The sequence below is a fragment of the Natator depressus genome, chromosome 20 (assembly GCF_965152275.1).
Source record: "Natator depressus isolate rNatDep1 chromosome 20, rNatDep2.hap1, whole genome shotgun sequence".
NCBI lineage: Eukaryota > Metazoa > Chordata > Testudines > Cheloniidae > Natator > Natator depressus.
This window is the reverse complement of record NC_134253.1, coordinates 371,806-387,735: the sequence shown is the minus strand read 5'-3', so window position 1 is coordinate 387,735 and position 15,930 is coordinate 371,806. Positions and strand designations below refer to the sequence as shown.

Genomic DNA, 15,930 nt, shown 5'->3' with positions numbered 1-15,930 from the left:
TTGAGGCTGGGTTAGTTAGTGAAAGGTCTCTCTTCATTTCTAGTTCTCCACGTCGTGGTCAAAACTATTATGTAAGTGGACCTTAACTGGGAAGCGAGGTAGTTGAATAATCAGAGGTGCTGGGCCCTTAAATCTTTTCCCTGTCTAAAATAAAGGCTGTAAGATAGTGGTGAACTGATGTGCAGAAAGGATGACTTGGTAATCTGTGACAGAGCACTGGGAGTTAAGAGATCTGGGTAGTATTAACAGATCTACCACTGTGGCTTTGGACAAAATGCCTAATCTCTGTTCTTCCATCTCCTGCTCTGTAAAATGGATAGCTCCTGCCTATCTTGCCAGCATGATATGAAATTAGGTTTAGTTGTTTATGAAGTGTTTTGCTTTGAGATCTTCAGATGGAAGACACCACCATGTAAGTGGTATATTTGGGGATTTGTTAGTAGTGTAGGGTTAAGCTTTTACTTGGTGTTTTAAATAACCCTATGTGCCTTCCCTTCTCTTCCTCCATCACATTCCCAAAAAAACCCTGGGTACATTATTGGTGTAATGAACAGTCTTGCATTACCATTCTTCTCTGGGTTAAATATAATTGAACCCATTTGTTCTCCTCAGCACATCTCACTTGCTATCTGCTTGATAATGCCTATATATTCTTCCAAGTACAGATTATTTTTATTGTCTTTACTGCTGAGGAGTTTACTGGCTGGATTGTGCCAAAGCAGATGTTAACTGCACTTTGAGGTGCTGCTTTTAGTATTCAGTTGTATTTGCTGGGGTAGACTGGTCCCCCTGGTATAGCATAAGCCATGGGATAGAACACCTCTCAAGTTCGGGATTCCCATGTGTTTTGAGAGTGGAGGACAAAAAGACCTGAATCTCTTTGAACAGAAGATTTTACTGTTCAGTGCTTCACTTATAAGGTTAGTCTAACCATATAACCTCCTTGTTCCAGATCACCTGGTATGTAGCTCTCCAACATTCAGCCCAGACAAGCCAGAGACTAGAAGAAACCTGGAGATGCCTCCCCTAACAGAAACTTCAATAAAGGATAGAATGGCAAAATACCAGGCAGCTGTTTCCAAGCAAGGCCGCTCCACAGGCCACATGGTGCGTCTGTCTGTTCTATCTGTGAAGTAGCGGGTGTCATATTGGTGTAGCCCTGAGGCCAGTAAATGGTTCTGATGGAAACTAGGCTATTAAAATGTAATGTTCTCATGTTTGAGAACAGAGTATTCATTGTCTCACTTGGAATTAAAAGCTGTCTTCTGCTCTGAAGAATTGAGAAAACTGCAGCAAGAGATGTGTACTTGCCCCTTCCTGAAATAATCTTGATACTTTCTGTCTGCATACCTTTCTTGGAAATGCAACTGGCATCTTTTCTTTTTCTGCATGTCTGTAGCACTCTGTATCTGAGGATCTCTGCATGCTTTAAAAACACTAATGAAATGTAATCTTATGACCCTCCTGTGGTTTAGGGGAAAGTGAGGTTTAGGGAAAGTGAGATGAAGTGACTTACCCAAGGTGATACAATAGAGTTCAGACCTCCTGATACTCTGTCCTGTGCTTTATAACCAGCCATCTTCCCCTTTGCAACCATTCCTCTTCACATCCCTTTTCTCATCTATTCGTATGAACTCAGCCTGTTTTTTCTTACCTGTGCTATTACAAAGATCTGAGCTGTCCTCGTTGGCCAGATAACTGAACAGGAAATGAGAAGCTAATGCATTGTAGCTAAAGAAACAGCAAGAGTCTAAGCTTATGTGCCAGAAAGAAGGGGTGTGTCAATTGGAACCATCAGCTTTTTTTAATGTTAGAGGCTTCTGTTGATCTTGTGTCCTTTCTAGCCATACGTTCCAAGTGGATGACCATATTCTAGGTAGAAAAACTAGACTGGTGATTTTGGCCCCCAGTGTTGAAGAGTCTCCAAGTTAATCTTGGGAAGTGCTTGTGGTTCTTAGAAGTGTCTATATCTAGAGATACATTTTGAATCTTGCTGCTGGAACACCCCGGCCCAAGCTGAAGGGATTTCTCTCTGCCATATGCAGTGTTTCAGAGTAACAGCCGTGTTACTCTGTATTTGCAAAAAGAAAAGGAGGACTTGTGGCACCTTAGAGACTAACCAATTTATTTGAGCATGAGCTTTCGTGAGCTACAGCATCCGATGAAGTGAGCTGTAGCTCACGAAAGCTCATGCTCAAATAAATTGGTTAGTCTCTAAGGTGCCACAAGTCCTCCTTTTCCATATGCAGTGTGGGTCTAATTCTCAAGCCCTTGGGCAGTAATTGAAGTAAACTTAACGGCATGAGCTGAAAATAATTGCAGCCAATGTAACAAATCTGCTTAACTGCTAATAGCAGATTTTAGATCATGCTTCCCTGTGTTACATTCAGTTTGCTAAATTGCCTTTTCCAGTTTGTAACCGAGAAGGCTCGAGTTCACTGACTAAACCATTCCCAAGAAGCCAGCAGCCAACCAGTTTAACAAGTGGGCTCCTTTGGACTTCACTGTGAACAAAACCAAAACCACACCAGCTGGAACAATAGCCTGGCTTGGTGTCCCATTGTGAGCAGAGCTTCTTTGAATGCCCCTGCTGGCTGAGCCTATGCTATATAGATTATCACCCTCAATCACTCCCAGCAGGATTCTATCGTGGCCTCTTAACATTGATTGTAGCTAAATGTGGGTGCAAATGGCTACAGCTACAGCAATGAGAAAAGGAGGACTTGTGGCACCTTAGAGACTAACTAATTTATTTGAGCATAAGCTTTCGTGAGCTACAGCTCACTTCATCAGATGCATACAATGTTTGCAATAGTTTTCAAGTAAACCAGTGGAAGCTATGGCTCTTATTCCTTGGCAGAATCATTGAGAGCTATCCTCCGCCTATGAATTCCTTGTACTCCCCACTGTCAGGGGGCACAGTGGATCTTGCTGGTGTGGAAGTGTGCAATTTGTACTTTCCTACTTCATCCTGTATGTATCCAGCTGAAATACCAGTAAAATCTTAAAGCAAGGCCCAGGCCCATATATGCTATATAACAGAACTATTAACCTTTTTGGAGAGAGAAAAGGAGCACTATAGCTCACTTCATCGGATGCTGTAGCTCACGAAAGCTTATGCTCAAATAAATTGGTTAGTCTCTAAGGTGCCACAAGTACTCCTTTTCTTTTTGCGAATACAGACTAACTCGGCTGCTACTCTGAAACCTTTTTGGAGAGAGAACTCTTTTGAGTTGTCTCTTGTGTAGACAGCACCTGATCAGGACTAAGGGCTTGTCTAAACTGGCAACGTTAACGCTCTGCTGCAGCAGCACTTTAACATGCCTTGTGCAGTCACAGCAGAGGGCTGGGAGAGAGCTTTCCCAGCACCCTTAAAACACCTCCACGAGGGGCGCAGCTACCAGCACTGGTGCACTGTCTGTACTGGCACTTTACAGCGCTGAAACTTGCTGTGCTCAGCGGGGTGTTTTTTTTTTACACCCCTGAGTGAGAAAGTTGCAGCGCTGTAAAGTGCCAGTGTAGACATGGCCTAAGTATGCTGTATGGTTTTTTCTGTTGTAAGTGTGATAGCATAATCCCTTCAGAACACTGCAAGGAATACTTATTACTTATTATATTTAAAAACCTGTTATATTAAACACTGAGGTTCAAAAAGATAGGTACTAGCATATCATAGAATATCAGGGTTATCAGGGTTTGAGCAGGGGGTTGGACTAGATGACCTCCTGAAGTCCCTTCTAGTCCAACCCCCTGCTTAAAGCAGGACCAATCCACAGTTTTTGCCCCACATCCCTAAATGGCCCCCTCAAGGATTGAACTCACAACCCTGGGTTTAGCAGGCCAATGCCCAAACCACGGAGCTATCTTCCCCCCCCCCCCCCTTCCCCCCATTGGTCCCTATTTAAGGCCTTTTGATGTCCAATATGCTGCTGATGCTTGGCAGCTTCTTTCCCCTGCTACAGAAAGGCTGTCTCATGAAAGGCATGAGCCTTGCATTGCCACAGAGTCTACTGACTGATGGGCAAAAGAAGCATGAGGTTTCTCTGGGGTTTTTTAGTTGAAAAATTGAAAGACTTTTTTCTATAAAACATGCCTGAAATGAGACAAACTTTGAGAAAGATGAAGTTCCAGTTTGTCACCTGGCTGGTTGACATGTACTGAAACTAGGGTAGAACTCACTTTCATAGAGCATTAGAGAATAATGCATGTTCCTTGCCCTGAAGTGCTTATGACCTAAATAAAATAAAACATGGGGCAGCATTTCAGGTAAGGGAAGGTGTGGAATTATTCAGAGTGACAACAAGAGAGAAAGAGAGAAGTTGGTTTTAAGGAAAAAATTGGTTGGTTCTTGGTGGAAAGGTATTTTTGATACTGTGATGATGGCATGGAATAAAAGTTATACTCCCTTTATCCTGTATTTCCTCTCCCTCCTTGGTGTATTTCACCCATCAAATATTTGTAGACTCCTTTGTCCTCTTCCCTTTAGTCATCAGCTGTGTGTTACAGGACATAGTATTCACAAGACTTCTTTAAGAAGACACGTAGAAAGCTCTCTCACTTTAAGGGAAAAAGAATGTCAACACTCAATTCCTTTGTTCTACAGACTGAGATTCAAGCCAGTGACAGTGAAATCAAGAGTTACAAATCTGAGCAGAAGGAGAATGTGCCTCCGAGTCCTGAGGACTCCATTTCCCATCAAGATGGGGATAAGGTAAGATGCGCTCATATTGATTGAGGATCAAGAACTCTGCTTGAAATGGAACTGCTTGAGGACATACAACAGGCATCTGGAAATTGAGCTGTATTGGCTGATACAAATTACCTGCATGCTGTGGGACTCATGATTTTGAGATGATCAGAATTTAGGCTGGTAATTACAAACAGGCAAGAGAAATCTTAATTTATAAGAATCAAAATAAAAAGTCCTTTTGTATGCAGAATATCTAGCTATTTTTTTATAACTTTATCTAGAGGGGGTTGCACTTGTAGTCTGTCAGATATGGTAAATATTCTTGGTGTGGCAGAATCCTTGAATTTCATAATGATGGCATATTAAGAACATGGGAGGAAGAAGTGGAGCCTCCTGAGTCTTATTTCTGACTCTGCCATTCCCTGAGTGACCTTTGGGCAAGCCACTATAGTCTTCTGTGCCATTTTCCCCATCTGTAAAATGGGTGGAAAACACCTTGCAGGTGTTAAATTTCTGGTAAGGTGCTTGGGGAGCCTCAGATAAGAGAAGATGTGTAAGTGCAAAGTACTGGGTGACAATGAATTGAAAGAGGGTCACTGCCACAGAGTTGCCAGATCTTGGTTAATGTAACTGGCAACCTGATTAGCTTTTTTGTTCCTGCTGTTTAAACTTAGTTTTAAAATAAACATATTATTACTGTCCCCTTATTCACACAACAAAACAAAGTCTCGGGGCATCTGTGACGTAAATTGGGGGACGGCAGAAGGGAATAAAAGTAGCCAAACAATAATAATTCAAATACTGTGCATTACAAGCTTTCTGACCACGTGGCAGCCTAATGTTGGGGGGGCTTTTAAACCTTTCTGGACCTCCCTTGGCAGGCAGCCAGACTGTTGCTTTCAGCTTCTTGCTGGGAACTGAGCAAGTCTTCACATTTTAGCTTGTTGTGGGGTGGGAAAGCAGCCATCAAGGGGAGCCTCTTTAAAAGGAAACCTATTAAATAAAAGCAGTTTCTCTCTTTCAGTTCACCTTTCTACTGTTGAATGGAAGGTTTGAATAAAACCCTCTCTCTGCTAGCTCCTAGAGTGAAGTTATTTTAATTTATAGGCAGTCCTTTAGTGACTGACTTGATGTGTAATAAGCGCACAGTGTAAGAACCTACATTGAATAGACTGTTGTGTGGTGGTAGGATGGTCACTTTGACATCACTGCAGGATAAATCTAGTGTCCCTGTCCAGGGTACACCTATTAACTAGCAGAAATTTCTGGAGAAAGAGAAATGTTAAGCAGAACCTTGCTTACTTGTACACTCACTCATACTTCAAGTGCAAAAAACCACTGCTTCCCTCATCCTGCACATCCCAAAGACTCAGTAACAGAGTGGTTAGAAGTGATCTTTGTTATGGGTACAAAGTAAACTGTGGAATGCTTATTAGGAAGTATCATTAAAATTAAACTAGTCAAATGGACAAAGTATGTTATCTGGACTTGTTTGTTTGCTTCCTCATTAATTTCCAAAGTGCAATCCTTTGCAATGGGTCTTTCAGTCCTTAGTGTGAATTACTGAAGTTCTGCTGTTAATCTCCTTATGGCATTTTAGTTCCTCAATGTTTAAGTACAGTCAAGCTATATTTTATTTAATATATAGATAGAACCAGGTTAAAATAGCCTTCTAGATCCTGCATTGGGCATTTCACCTGGTACATAAATTATTCTGTACCTGAAACAAGTTATAATAGGCTGTGTCAACAGTTCTGTTAATGAAATAATCTTGTACTTCAGAGAATTAGTATGTGTGAGTTGAGCAGAAGGCATTAAACAGTGAAATTTGTAAATCAATCCTTTTCTAAAGAACGACGTAGAAGACAGACCAAGCATGTTTCTTCTACATCACAGCTTGTAGTTTTAGGGGGAAATTTTCAAAATCAGAAGTCACTTAGGCTCCTATGTATCCTTGACTACTCAAGAAGTGGCAGCAAGGGAGACCCTGAAGAAGGTGAGAAATCCAGAAAATGTTTTGTAGCCAGTGCTAGCATCGTTGAGAAGTTCTTAGCTTAGGTTGGACACGGGTTAGTAAACAGGCTTTTCTGCTTTATTGTTCTATTAATTGCCCATTATTTTGCTACTCATGCCGGGATTATCCATTTATAAATTTTGAGTCTGTTAGCTGGTGAGCCCAGCTGACTTTCATATGGTTCACATTATAACATTTCTTTTGCAGGTTTTCTTCAGTGAGAAGAGTCTGGGTTTCCACTCCAATCTTTCTGAAGATGGCACCAGTAAGCACTCATTCTCCTAGCCCAATAAATATAGAGTGGGCAAGTGGATGGCAGGATGTGTTGGCACTGTCTACTTGTATGCCATGCTTATGTCAAGATCAGTTTGCCCTTAGAACCCATAGCTTCTGGAGGAAGCATCAGGCTTCCCATTTAATCAAAGGTATATGCTGGTCAAGACTGCTTCATAAAGCTAAAGTTAGATGAAATCCAATCTGAGCATAAGAACTCTGATCCTAACACACATAATGGAAGCCCACTTACATTATCTAGGCACCTTCTTGCAATTTTGTAGCACATATAAGCCAGTTGTTTGGTTAAAATGGACATTTGTTCATGGCCCTGTAATGGTCAGCCTTGTCTTATAAACTCCCATTTCCAGTGGTATAGAAATTGGCTGTAGAATTTGCTGATTATCATAGAATCATAGAATATCAGGGTTGGAAGGGACCTCAGGAGGTCATCTAGTCCAACCCCCTGCTCAAAGCAGGACCGATCCCCAATTAAATCATCCCAGCCCGGGCTTTGTCAAGCCTGACCTTAAAAACTTCTAAGGAAGGAGATTCTACCACCTCCCTAGGAAACGCATTCCAGTGTTTCACCACCCTCCTCGTGAAAAAGTTTTTCCTAATATCCAACCTAAACCTCCCCCACTGCAACTTGAGACCATTACTCCCTGTCCTGTCATCTTCTACCACTGAGAATAGTCTAGAACCATCCTCTTTGGAACCACCTCTCAGGTAGTTGAAAGCAGCTATCAAATCCCCCCTCATTCTTCTCTTCCGCAGACTAAACAATCCCAGTTCCCTCAGCCTCTCCTCATAAGTCATGTGTTCCAGACCCCTAATCATTTTTGTTGCCCTCCGCTGGACTCTCTCCAATTTTTCCACATCCTTCTTGTAGTGTGGGGCCCAAAACTGGACACAGGACTCCAGATGAGGCCTCACCAATGTCGAATAGAGGGGAACGATCACGTCCCTCGATCTGCTGGCTATGCCCCTACTTATACATACCAAAATGCCATTGGCCTTCTTGGCAACAAGGGTACACTGTTGACTCATTTTTTTTTTTTCCTGCAGTCAAGAGAAAAACCATTCCAGTACGATTATGAAACTTGTCATATGATAGCCCAAAAGAAACACATCTTATTCATAAAATTTGAATAAAATTGGGACTCTGTGGTTTTGTAAAATGTTCGTAAAGATTACTGTATTCAAAATAACAATCCTAATTCAACACTTGCAACCCCTTCAGATTCTTGGGATTTTTCCAATAAAAATCTTGTGCTAAAACCTCAGCCCAGCTCAAGATCTGGGAATTTTTTTCAGATTTATAAACTGGTTTGTAACTGTAGTACTGAGACCACTTTAATGCTTGCTTTATAAACGGTTTAAATTTAACCCCAGCAGTGCAGTTCTCCCACCATTTGGACCTAGTGTTCCATGGCCAAATACAGCAAGCAGTGGCTAATCTGTTGGCTACAATCAGCTACTTCTAATATATTTATTGACTAAAGTGCCTTCCAAAGGTACTTAAGCACATGTTTATAGCCCATTGACTTCAAGCTTAACTTTAGGCATGTGCTTAACATATTTATTAAACTGGAGCCATATTTCCCAGAAACGAGGTTAGTGCATACTGAGAAGCTGGCACCTATCTCATTTCCTCAACACAGCCACTCAATCATTTGATAATTTCGGTGCAGGAAAAAGATGAGTAAATATATTTGCTCTGGCACTAATGGTTTAGTCATAGATGTTTAGGAACAGATAGACCTTTAAGCCTTTCTCTGACAAAATTGCTACGTGGTCTTACCAGACTGAACTTCCTAGGAGCTTCTCGTGGTTTTTAAAAATGAGTTTAACAGAACTGTCCTTCCCCTCCCAGTTGAACTAAACTCGCAGAGTGAGACTGAAGCCAAGAGACGTGTCTACGCAAAACAGCAGAGCTCTGATTCCAAACCAGCCAACCAGACTGACCCCTCTCCACCAAAAGTAGTAAAGGTACAATAGCTATTTATTTCCTAAGCACTAGCAACAATTAATAGTTAAGTAAATCTGATTGTAACACAGACTCAATCCAGCCTATGAATCTGTGTTTGCACTCCCAGGGGATTTTATGCTATTGATCCACCAATATCCAAACTTTCTTCAGCAGAGAGCTCTTAAACTCACAGCTTTGCTCTATGGTAAAGTCTTTATTTTGACATCTTCTCAAAAAACTCATGCTGGAACTAACTCCTGACAGAAAAGAGACGTGCTCGGCACAGGGTTTTGAGTTCTGAATGGAAAAGCACCTCCACACAACTGTAATTTAGTTCTTCAAAGATGGAGTTTGTGAGTTGCCTGCTGACAGCTGCCATACTGTTAAAGGGGCGCTGTTCCCAGTGACAGTAAGGGACTAGTAATTTGCTTCTTGATGGGGGAAGTTCTGAGTACAGAAGTCTGGATGTAGGTCTTGCATTGACAAGCTCTGGGCTTTTCTTAAGTCAGAGTTCCTAGAGATTTTCATCTAGGTCCTGATGCTAATCTTTAAAGCCCACCCTGGGGCCTGGCTGTCTGCCTTCTTCTCCTCAACCATGATAGCAGCTGCAATCAAGTAGGTATTCATAGTTGAGGGATCTCAGTGTACAACTCCTCAGAGCTGGAGTCCTGGCATTCTCAGAGGCAAGCCCTTAGATGTGAAATTCCCTTCCACTGGAGATCAGGATGAGTCCAAGTTTTATCACCTTTAGAGCCCAGTACGCTACTCCTCTCTTTAGCCAAGACTTCCTTCAGTAGTGATGGCTGTAGACCTGCTCATGACTTTCTGGGATATAAACAGGCAAGAACAACCCCAATATAACTGTAGCTGAGGAAGCAATGGAGAATTTTTGGACAGGGATCATTTTCTCACTTCGAGGCACGCAGATACTATGAGATGGGCACTTTAATGATATCTCAGTAACGTGATGTGAGGTGCATTCTCTTCACACGTGCTATCTCAAATAGGAAGTCTCATCTCTGCTCTGCCACAGACTCCTATGTTACTCTTGGGCACATCACTTCACCACTCTGCATTTTTTTTTTCCCCATCTGTAAAAGAGGGGTAGGTATAATATTTATTTTATTTAAGAAAATAGCAAGATTTATCACAATGCCGTGAGCACCTCTTCTGAAAGGTGCTGTATGCGCAAAATTTGAGATGGCAAAAATGCCTTTAGGATTGTATAATTTAGAAGGTATTCCAGTGTGTGTTCATATGTAAGCTACTTATCCTTTAAGTTTATGGTTCTTTGTGCTTATTTCAAAAGAACCTGCATCCTGTTCACATGATAAAACCCAGCTTGGATCTCGGATCTCTACCTTCATTAATAGTTGTTGCTGCAGGTTTTAGAGAACACCCCAGATGCTGCTGATTTCATGTAAGGTTCCTATTTCTCTTCCAGCTTCTGTTTCCTGTTCCTGGTTCCTAATCTCTACTCCTGCCTTCTGCTTCCCTTCTAATGTGAGCTCAACTCTCGGCTATTTCTCCAGTTCGCCTTTTTTTATTAACTGGGCTTCACCCTCCTCCTGTAGTAGCTATGTATAGTAATGCCCAGAAAGGAAATTTTTCTCTATGCACCCCAAAAACCATCTCTACAGCAGACAAACAGGGGTCACTGTATACCCATGTAAGTTCCTCCTCTTAGATGGGGACATGTATTGCAATAACACATGCTAGCACTATGCAGTGCAGCCTTGCACTTATGCTGTCTTTGGAAGGAGGGTAACTTTTTTTTTATTGGTAAGCAAGTTAGTAATGCCTTGTTCCTTTTTGTGGCAAGGGTGGGTGAGTAGATCTTTGTCTGGGCTAGTAAACATCAATGGTGTGTGCTAGAGATTGCACTGACTGACTCACGCAAAGGTGAGAACATTGGTGCAAAAGGTCAGTGCCTTGAAGTTCCCTCTCAAAAATAAATAAATCACGAGTCTCTGGGAGTTTTTTGAGGTTTCTTATCAAGCTCTCAGTATGGATTAGGCCCTTAGTGTCATTTCAAATACCTAATATCAAAGTTTATTTTTAAAGTTCTCATCTCTCTACAATCTAAGTGCATTAGACTAGAAATAATATATAGCAAACTACCTAATTATGTGCAACATTAAAGTTGTGACAAACCAGTTTAAATCAGCTGGCTCTGTTCAGCAACCTGATCCTCATCTATCATAACATTCAGTTCTTAACCATGTCATTTTATTTAAAATACAAACTAGACACCAACCCCTGTAACTGTCTCCTATGATGTTGCACTTGCTGCTTCCGTATCCCTTAACCATCACATCCTTCTCTTAAAGGCTTTTAATAAACTTACAGTAGAACATGCCTTTGCAACAAAGTTGACAGTATCTAAATATGATTTTCTGTACCCCTTTGACACAGGACCTAGGTAATTTTCTATTCTATTGCTAGAAAAGCTGTTGCAATTGGGTCAGTCCAGAAGGGCCAGCTTTTTGTCTGGATAGTCAATATGCCATTTCCTCTTTTTATTAAGCTTCCATGTTAAGTCACCGCTAGCAGGTGTGTTAAGGAGTAAAGAGCATCAGGTGACCTCTTTGGTGGACATAGAATATCACCTCCCTGATGCTGTCAGGACACACGTTCTGAGGTTATTCCCAAGTAGCACAATGCTGACACTTACGATTTACTAGTTTGGGGTTTATCCTTACAACATTTCTTAACTTACGGGATGTTGCCTTTTATGCAGTACATGCACTGTCACTAGTGTGTCAGCATCAGGGTTAACTTTAGTTTTCTGTCGTGTAACTTTAATTTTAGTGAAACGGCAAATCTCTAAAAGCTGAGTGTAGCCAGTGCCTTTGCTAGAGCTCTGAAATTTTTCATGTGGGGTTAGATACATTTCTTGCTGCCCTGAACTACTGAGACTAACTTTCTAAAAGCCGGCTGTAGGAATAAATTGCTGGCTTAATCAGTTTGTATTGAAAGTTGCCTAAGTGAGCCGCCTTCATTCCTAAAGCCATAAGCATTTAGTAAAACTTATTCAGCCTAAACCTTTGAGCAAATTGTTCCCCTCCTGTCATCCTCTTCTCTTCTTCTCTCCCCACCCCCCCGCTTATTTGGCCTTCTCATTACTTGTTCCCCCCACTGAGCTTCTTGTATTGCTGTTCATCCCACTGTTTCTTTTAAACTTATCCCCTTTCGTATTTTCCCCACTTCCTCACCTTTCCCTATCAGCAGGCTTAAGGCAGAGAGGATAGGACAGGACATACAAGGTATGGTTTACACTGCAATTAAACACCTGTGGCTAGCCTATGTCAGCTGACTCTAGCTTGCAGGGCTCAGGCTACAGAGCTGTAACATTTCAGTGTAGGCATTTGGGCTCAAGCAGGAGCCCAGGCTCTGGGACCTTTCCTCTCTCACAAGGTCCCAAAGCTTGGACTCCAGCCTGAACCTGAATGTCTACACTAAAAATTTATAGCCCTTGAGCCCAAGTCAGCTGACCCAGGCCAGTTGCAGGTGTTCAGTTTCAGTGTAGATGTACTCAGTCTCTTGGGAATGGCTTGACAGAGCTTTCTTTATGACCCATGTGAGAGTTTTAACACTTCCACTGTCCATTCTTGACTATTGTTTTATCTCAGAGGTTTAGGTGATAAGGGAGCAGAGAGGGAGAATGCAGGATAGGCTCTTGCTATCAAACCAAGGCAATGAGCCTGTAATAGGTCTGCTTCACTCAACTAGGGTACAGGGGGTCACTCTAGGAACTATCTTCAGAGCTGCTAATTATTAAATATTAAGTAAGTTGTTTGAGAACTCTGGAAGTCTTGGACAAAACCCAAGTCAAATCTCCTCACCCACTAGGTCTTATCCAGTTCAGAAGCCTTCTTTTCTTCCCTTAGAAGTTTCAGCTGCCAGTGAAGGAAACCTGTGTTGCATGTCAGAAGACAGTGTACCCAATGGAACGTCTCTTTGCCAACCAGCAGGTGTTTCATATCAGCTGCTTCCGCTGTTCACATTGCAATAGCAAACTCAGGTAATCTGTGCCGAGGGTGAGGTATATTAGTGTCAGTCTTTTAGAAGGAAATTCAACCTTACTAAAACATAACAAGAAGCGCAATACGATACTGTGCAAATATTCATCTACTGTGAGGAAGGCAGCTGTAGTCTAGTTGATTGAGCAAGGGCCTGGGAGTCCGGTTGTACTCCCAGCTCTGCTGCTAACTTGCTACATGACCTTAGACATGTCACTTGATTTTTCTATACTAGTTTTCCTATCTGTAAAATGGGGATAATTCCTACCTGCTGTAAAGATCTTTAAGCACTTGGGAGGAAAACCCATAGAAATGCCTTTTTATATTGGGTAGGACCTTCCCTCTGGTGACACCGGGTCAACACACTGTAAAACTTGCTTTTCTAAAAACTTTGAAGACATGTTTAATGCCAAGTTTTTCAGTGACCTAGCTAAAATTAGGGCCTTAATCTGCAACTGATTGAGAGACATGTGGAGTGCTAACATTTTGTTTTCTTGAACAGTCTTGGAACATATGCATCTCTACGTGGGAATATTTATTGCAAGCCTCACTTCAATCAGCTCTTTAAATCCAAAGGCAACTATGATGAAGGTTTTGGGCACAAACAGCACAAGGAACTATGGGTAAGCAAAACTGAGAACGAAGAGTCCCCGGAGAAATCTGCCCACACTGAAAATACAATAGAAGGCCTTCAAAGTCCAGGAATAGAGGATGCCCCAATTGCAAAGGTGGGAGTTCTTGCAGCTAGCATGGAAGCAAAAGTTGCAGCTTTGCCTGGAAGGGAAGAGAAACCAGCAGAAACAAAAAAACTGAGGATTGCATGGCCACCTCCGTCAGAGCTAGGTAGTCAAGGAAGTGCATTGGAAGAGGGTATCAAAGTATTTAAGCCAAAGTGGCCCCCAGAAGATGAGGTGTCAAAGCCAGATGTGCAGGAGGATGTGGACCTGGATCTCAGAAAACTACGAAGAACATCCTCACTGAAGGAAAGAAGTCGTCCATTTACAGTAGCAGCCTCATTTAGAACAATGTCTGTTAAGGGCCATAAAACAGAGAATGTATCTTCTCCTTCCAAAGCAGACAGGGTCATCTTCAAACAAAGTGAAGAACTAGAGAGTGAGGCAGTGATGGAAAGAAAGCAAAAGGGAAAAAAAGCTGAGAATGGGAACATCCAGAACACTCAAGAGAAGAATAAAGAACTGGAGGAAGAAAGAGGAAGGGAAGTACCTGATATCAAGGCAGACAAGGAAGAAAACTGGATACAGAATGGTCAGGTGGGTATGGAGACAGATGATGAAGAAAATGCCACAGTGCAGCAGCCATCTCCAAATGAAGAAATATTTGACTCCAACTCTCCTAAACGTATCAGCTTATCGAACATGCTCACTGCTAAGGAATTATCCCCTAGCCAGAATAGCAAATCCAAAGATGACGTGTTCTGGGAAGGTGAAGATGCGGAAGATTTGTCTGTGGAAGAACAGATCAAGAGGAATCGTTACTATGAGGAAGAGGATGAAGATGAAGAATAAATTGGTCTTTCACTAGAAAACTTGCTGCAAGGTGCTGGGCCTTTAATTGGTGTATTAGCTTTTAACAAGCAGCTGCCCTCTGTGAAAGTGATGCTATACTGCACATTGACACATTAGGGAACAATAGAATGTACAGATATGAGGTAGAAAAGTACACTAGAAACCTGCAAAGATCATATCTAGCTGTATGGAAATGTGTGATCCCCTGGTGTGGGACAGCTGTTCCTACATCAGATAATCACAATTTACAGCATGAGAACACAGCTCTATTCTATACCCTGGTCATTGTTGTATTTTATCCTTTTTGTGCTTTGGCACTTATTCCAGTAACAGTAGTTTGCAGGATTCCACTGTACTCCCAAAGGTGGTATTAAACACTTTCTGTAATACACTATTATTACCACTATGAATGCTACTGCAGTGCTTAGGGACCAATTCCAAAGGGACTTGCAGGCCTGCTTCAAAAATGGTGACTGAATGCACTTTAATACGTGTAAAGGGCACAGCTGGGATGTTTTCCTCATGAAAACGCTAATTGTCTTTGTACTTCATATCTAGCAACTAAAATATATTAAGTACACAGAATGCAATGTAATTCTTTTTATTTGCTTGCTCTTGATGAGTGGAAAACTTCTTATTTTGCACTCTGCTCTCCTGTATACACGACTAATTCTAAACTGGAATTAAGAGGTAGTACAGCCCTCTGGCTGGCTAATGCACCAGTGTGCCCCTTGCTGGAATAGTAGTGCAGATCAAACCCAATGATGACTGATGGTACTCTTGAAGACAAGCCACCCCTTTCACAGGCGTCTGCAGGGCATTACTCTTGCATTCCATGTGCATTTTCTGAGGTGACTTTTTTCTACTTTTAGATTTTATTCCCTCTTCTGATTCACTTAAAACTGAAAATAACTTTTGTAAGGCCTTTTGACAGTTATTAAACCCTACTTGTACCAAACTGCCAGAGACCTTTTTTTAATAGTTACAACTGTGAGACTTACACATACAAAATCTTTCTTGGGATGGGTTTCTAGCAAAGCTTTTAGTACATTTTTAAATTTGACAGGATTTATTTTACAAATAATAATTTGAATGGGGGGAAGGGTTTATTCCTACAGTAGTTTATTCTCTGTACTGTATTCACTTGAGAATTAGTCAACTATATTTTTATAGAGGTGTAAAATATTCTACTTTCTTCCAATCTTGCTAAGTATGAAACATTTTTATTCAATAAAGCTTTGTCATTTACTTTGAACTCTAAGGCTGAAGCCTAATTCATGTTTTTGTTTTAACTGCAATCGGGCAGTATATAAAATGACCTTGGTTGAGAAGGATGAGTTGCTGGAGAGTTGAAGTCTTCATAATGTGATTTTCATACCACTAGGTGACACTGTTGGACCACTCTAGCCAATTTGGCAAATGGCAATACACAT

General features: G+C 41.5%; 1 protein-coding gene across 5 annotated transcripts in view; it reads left to right on the top strand.

The window, feature by feature from the left end:
• LIMA1 (LIM domain and actin binding 1) overlaps positions 1–15,629 on the top strand; it is a 46,209-nt gene extending 30,580 nt beyond the window's left edge. For 4 of the 5 annotated variants that reach the window (XM_074935805.1, XM_074935804.1, XM_074935806.1 and 1 more), the window contains 6 exons: positions 953–1,107; positions 4,604–4,711; positions 6,912–6,969; positions 8,854–8,969; positions 12,840–12,973; positions 13,474–15,629. In XM_074935805.1, the coding sequence (XP_074791906.1) occupies positions 953–1,107; positions 4,604–4,711; positions 6,912–6,969; positions 8,854–8,969; positions 12,840–12,973; positions 13,474–14,497 (1,595 nt within the window). In that variant the 3' untranslated portion in view covers positions 14,498–15,629. The remainder of the gene's footprint in view (positions 1–952; positions 1,108–4,603; positions 4,712–6,911; positions 6,970–8,853; positions 8,970–12,839; positions 12,974–13,473) is intronic. The other variant, XM_074935807.1, reaches the window with a different exon arrangement.
• The last annotated feature ends 301 nt before the right edge of the window (positions 15,630–15,930 follow it).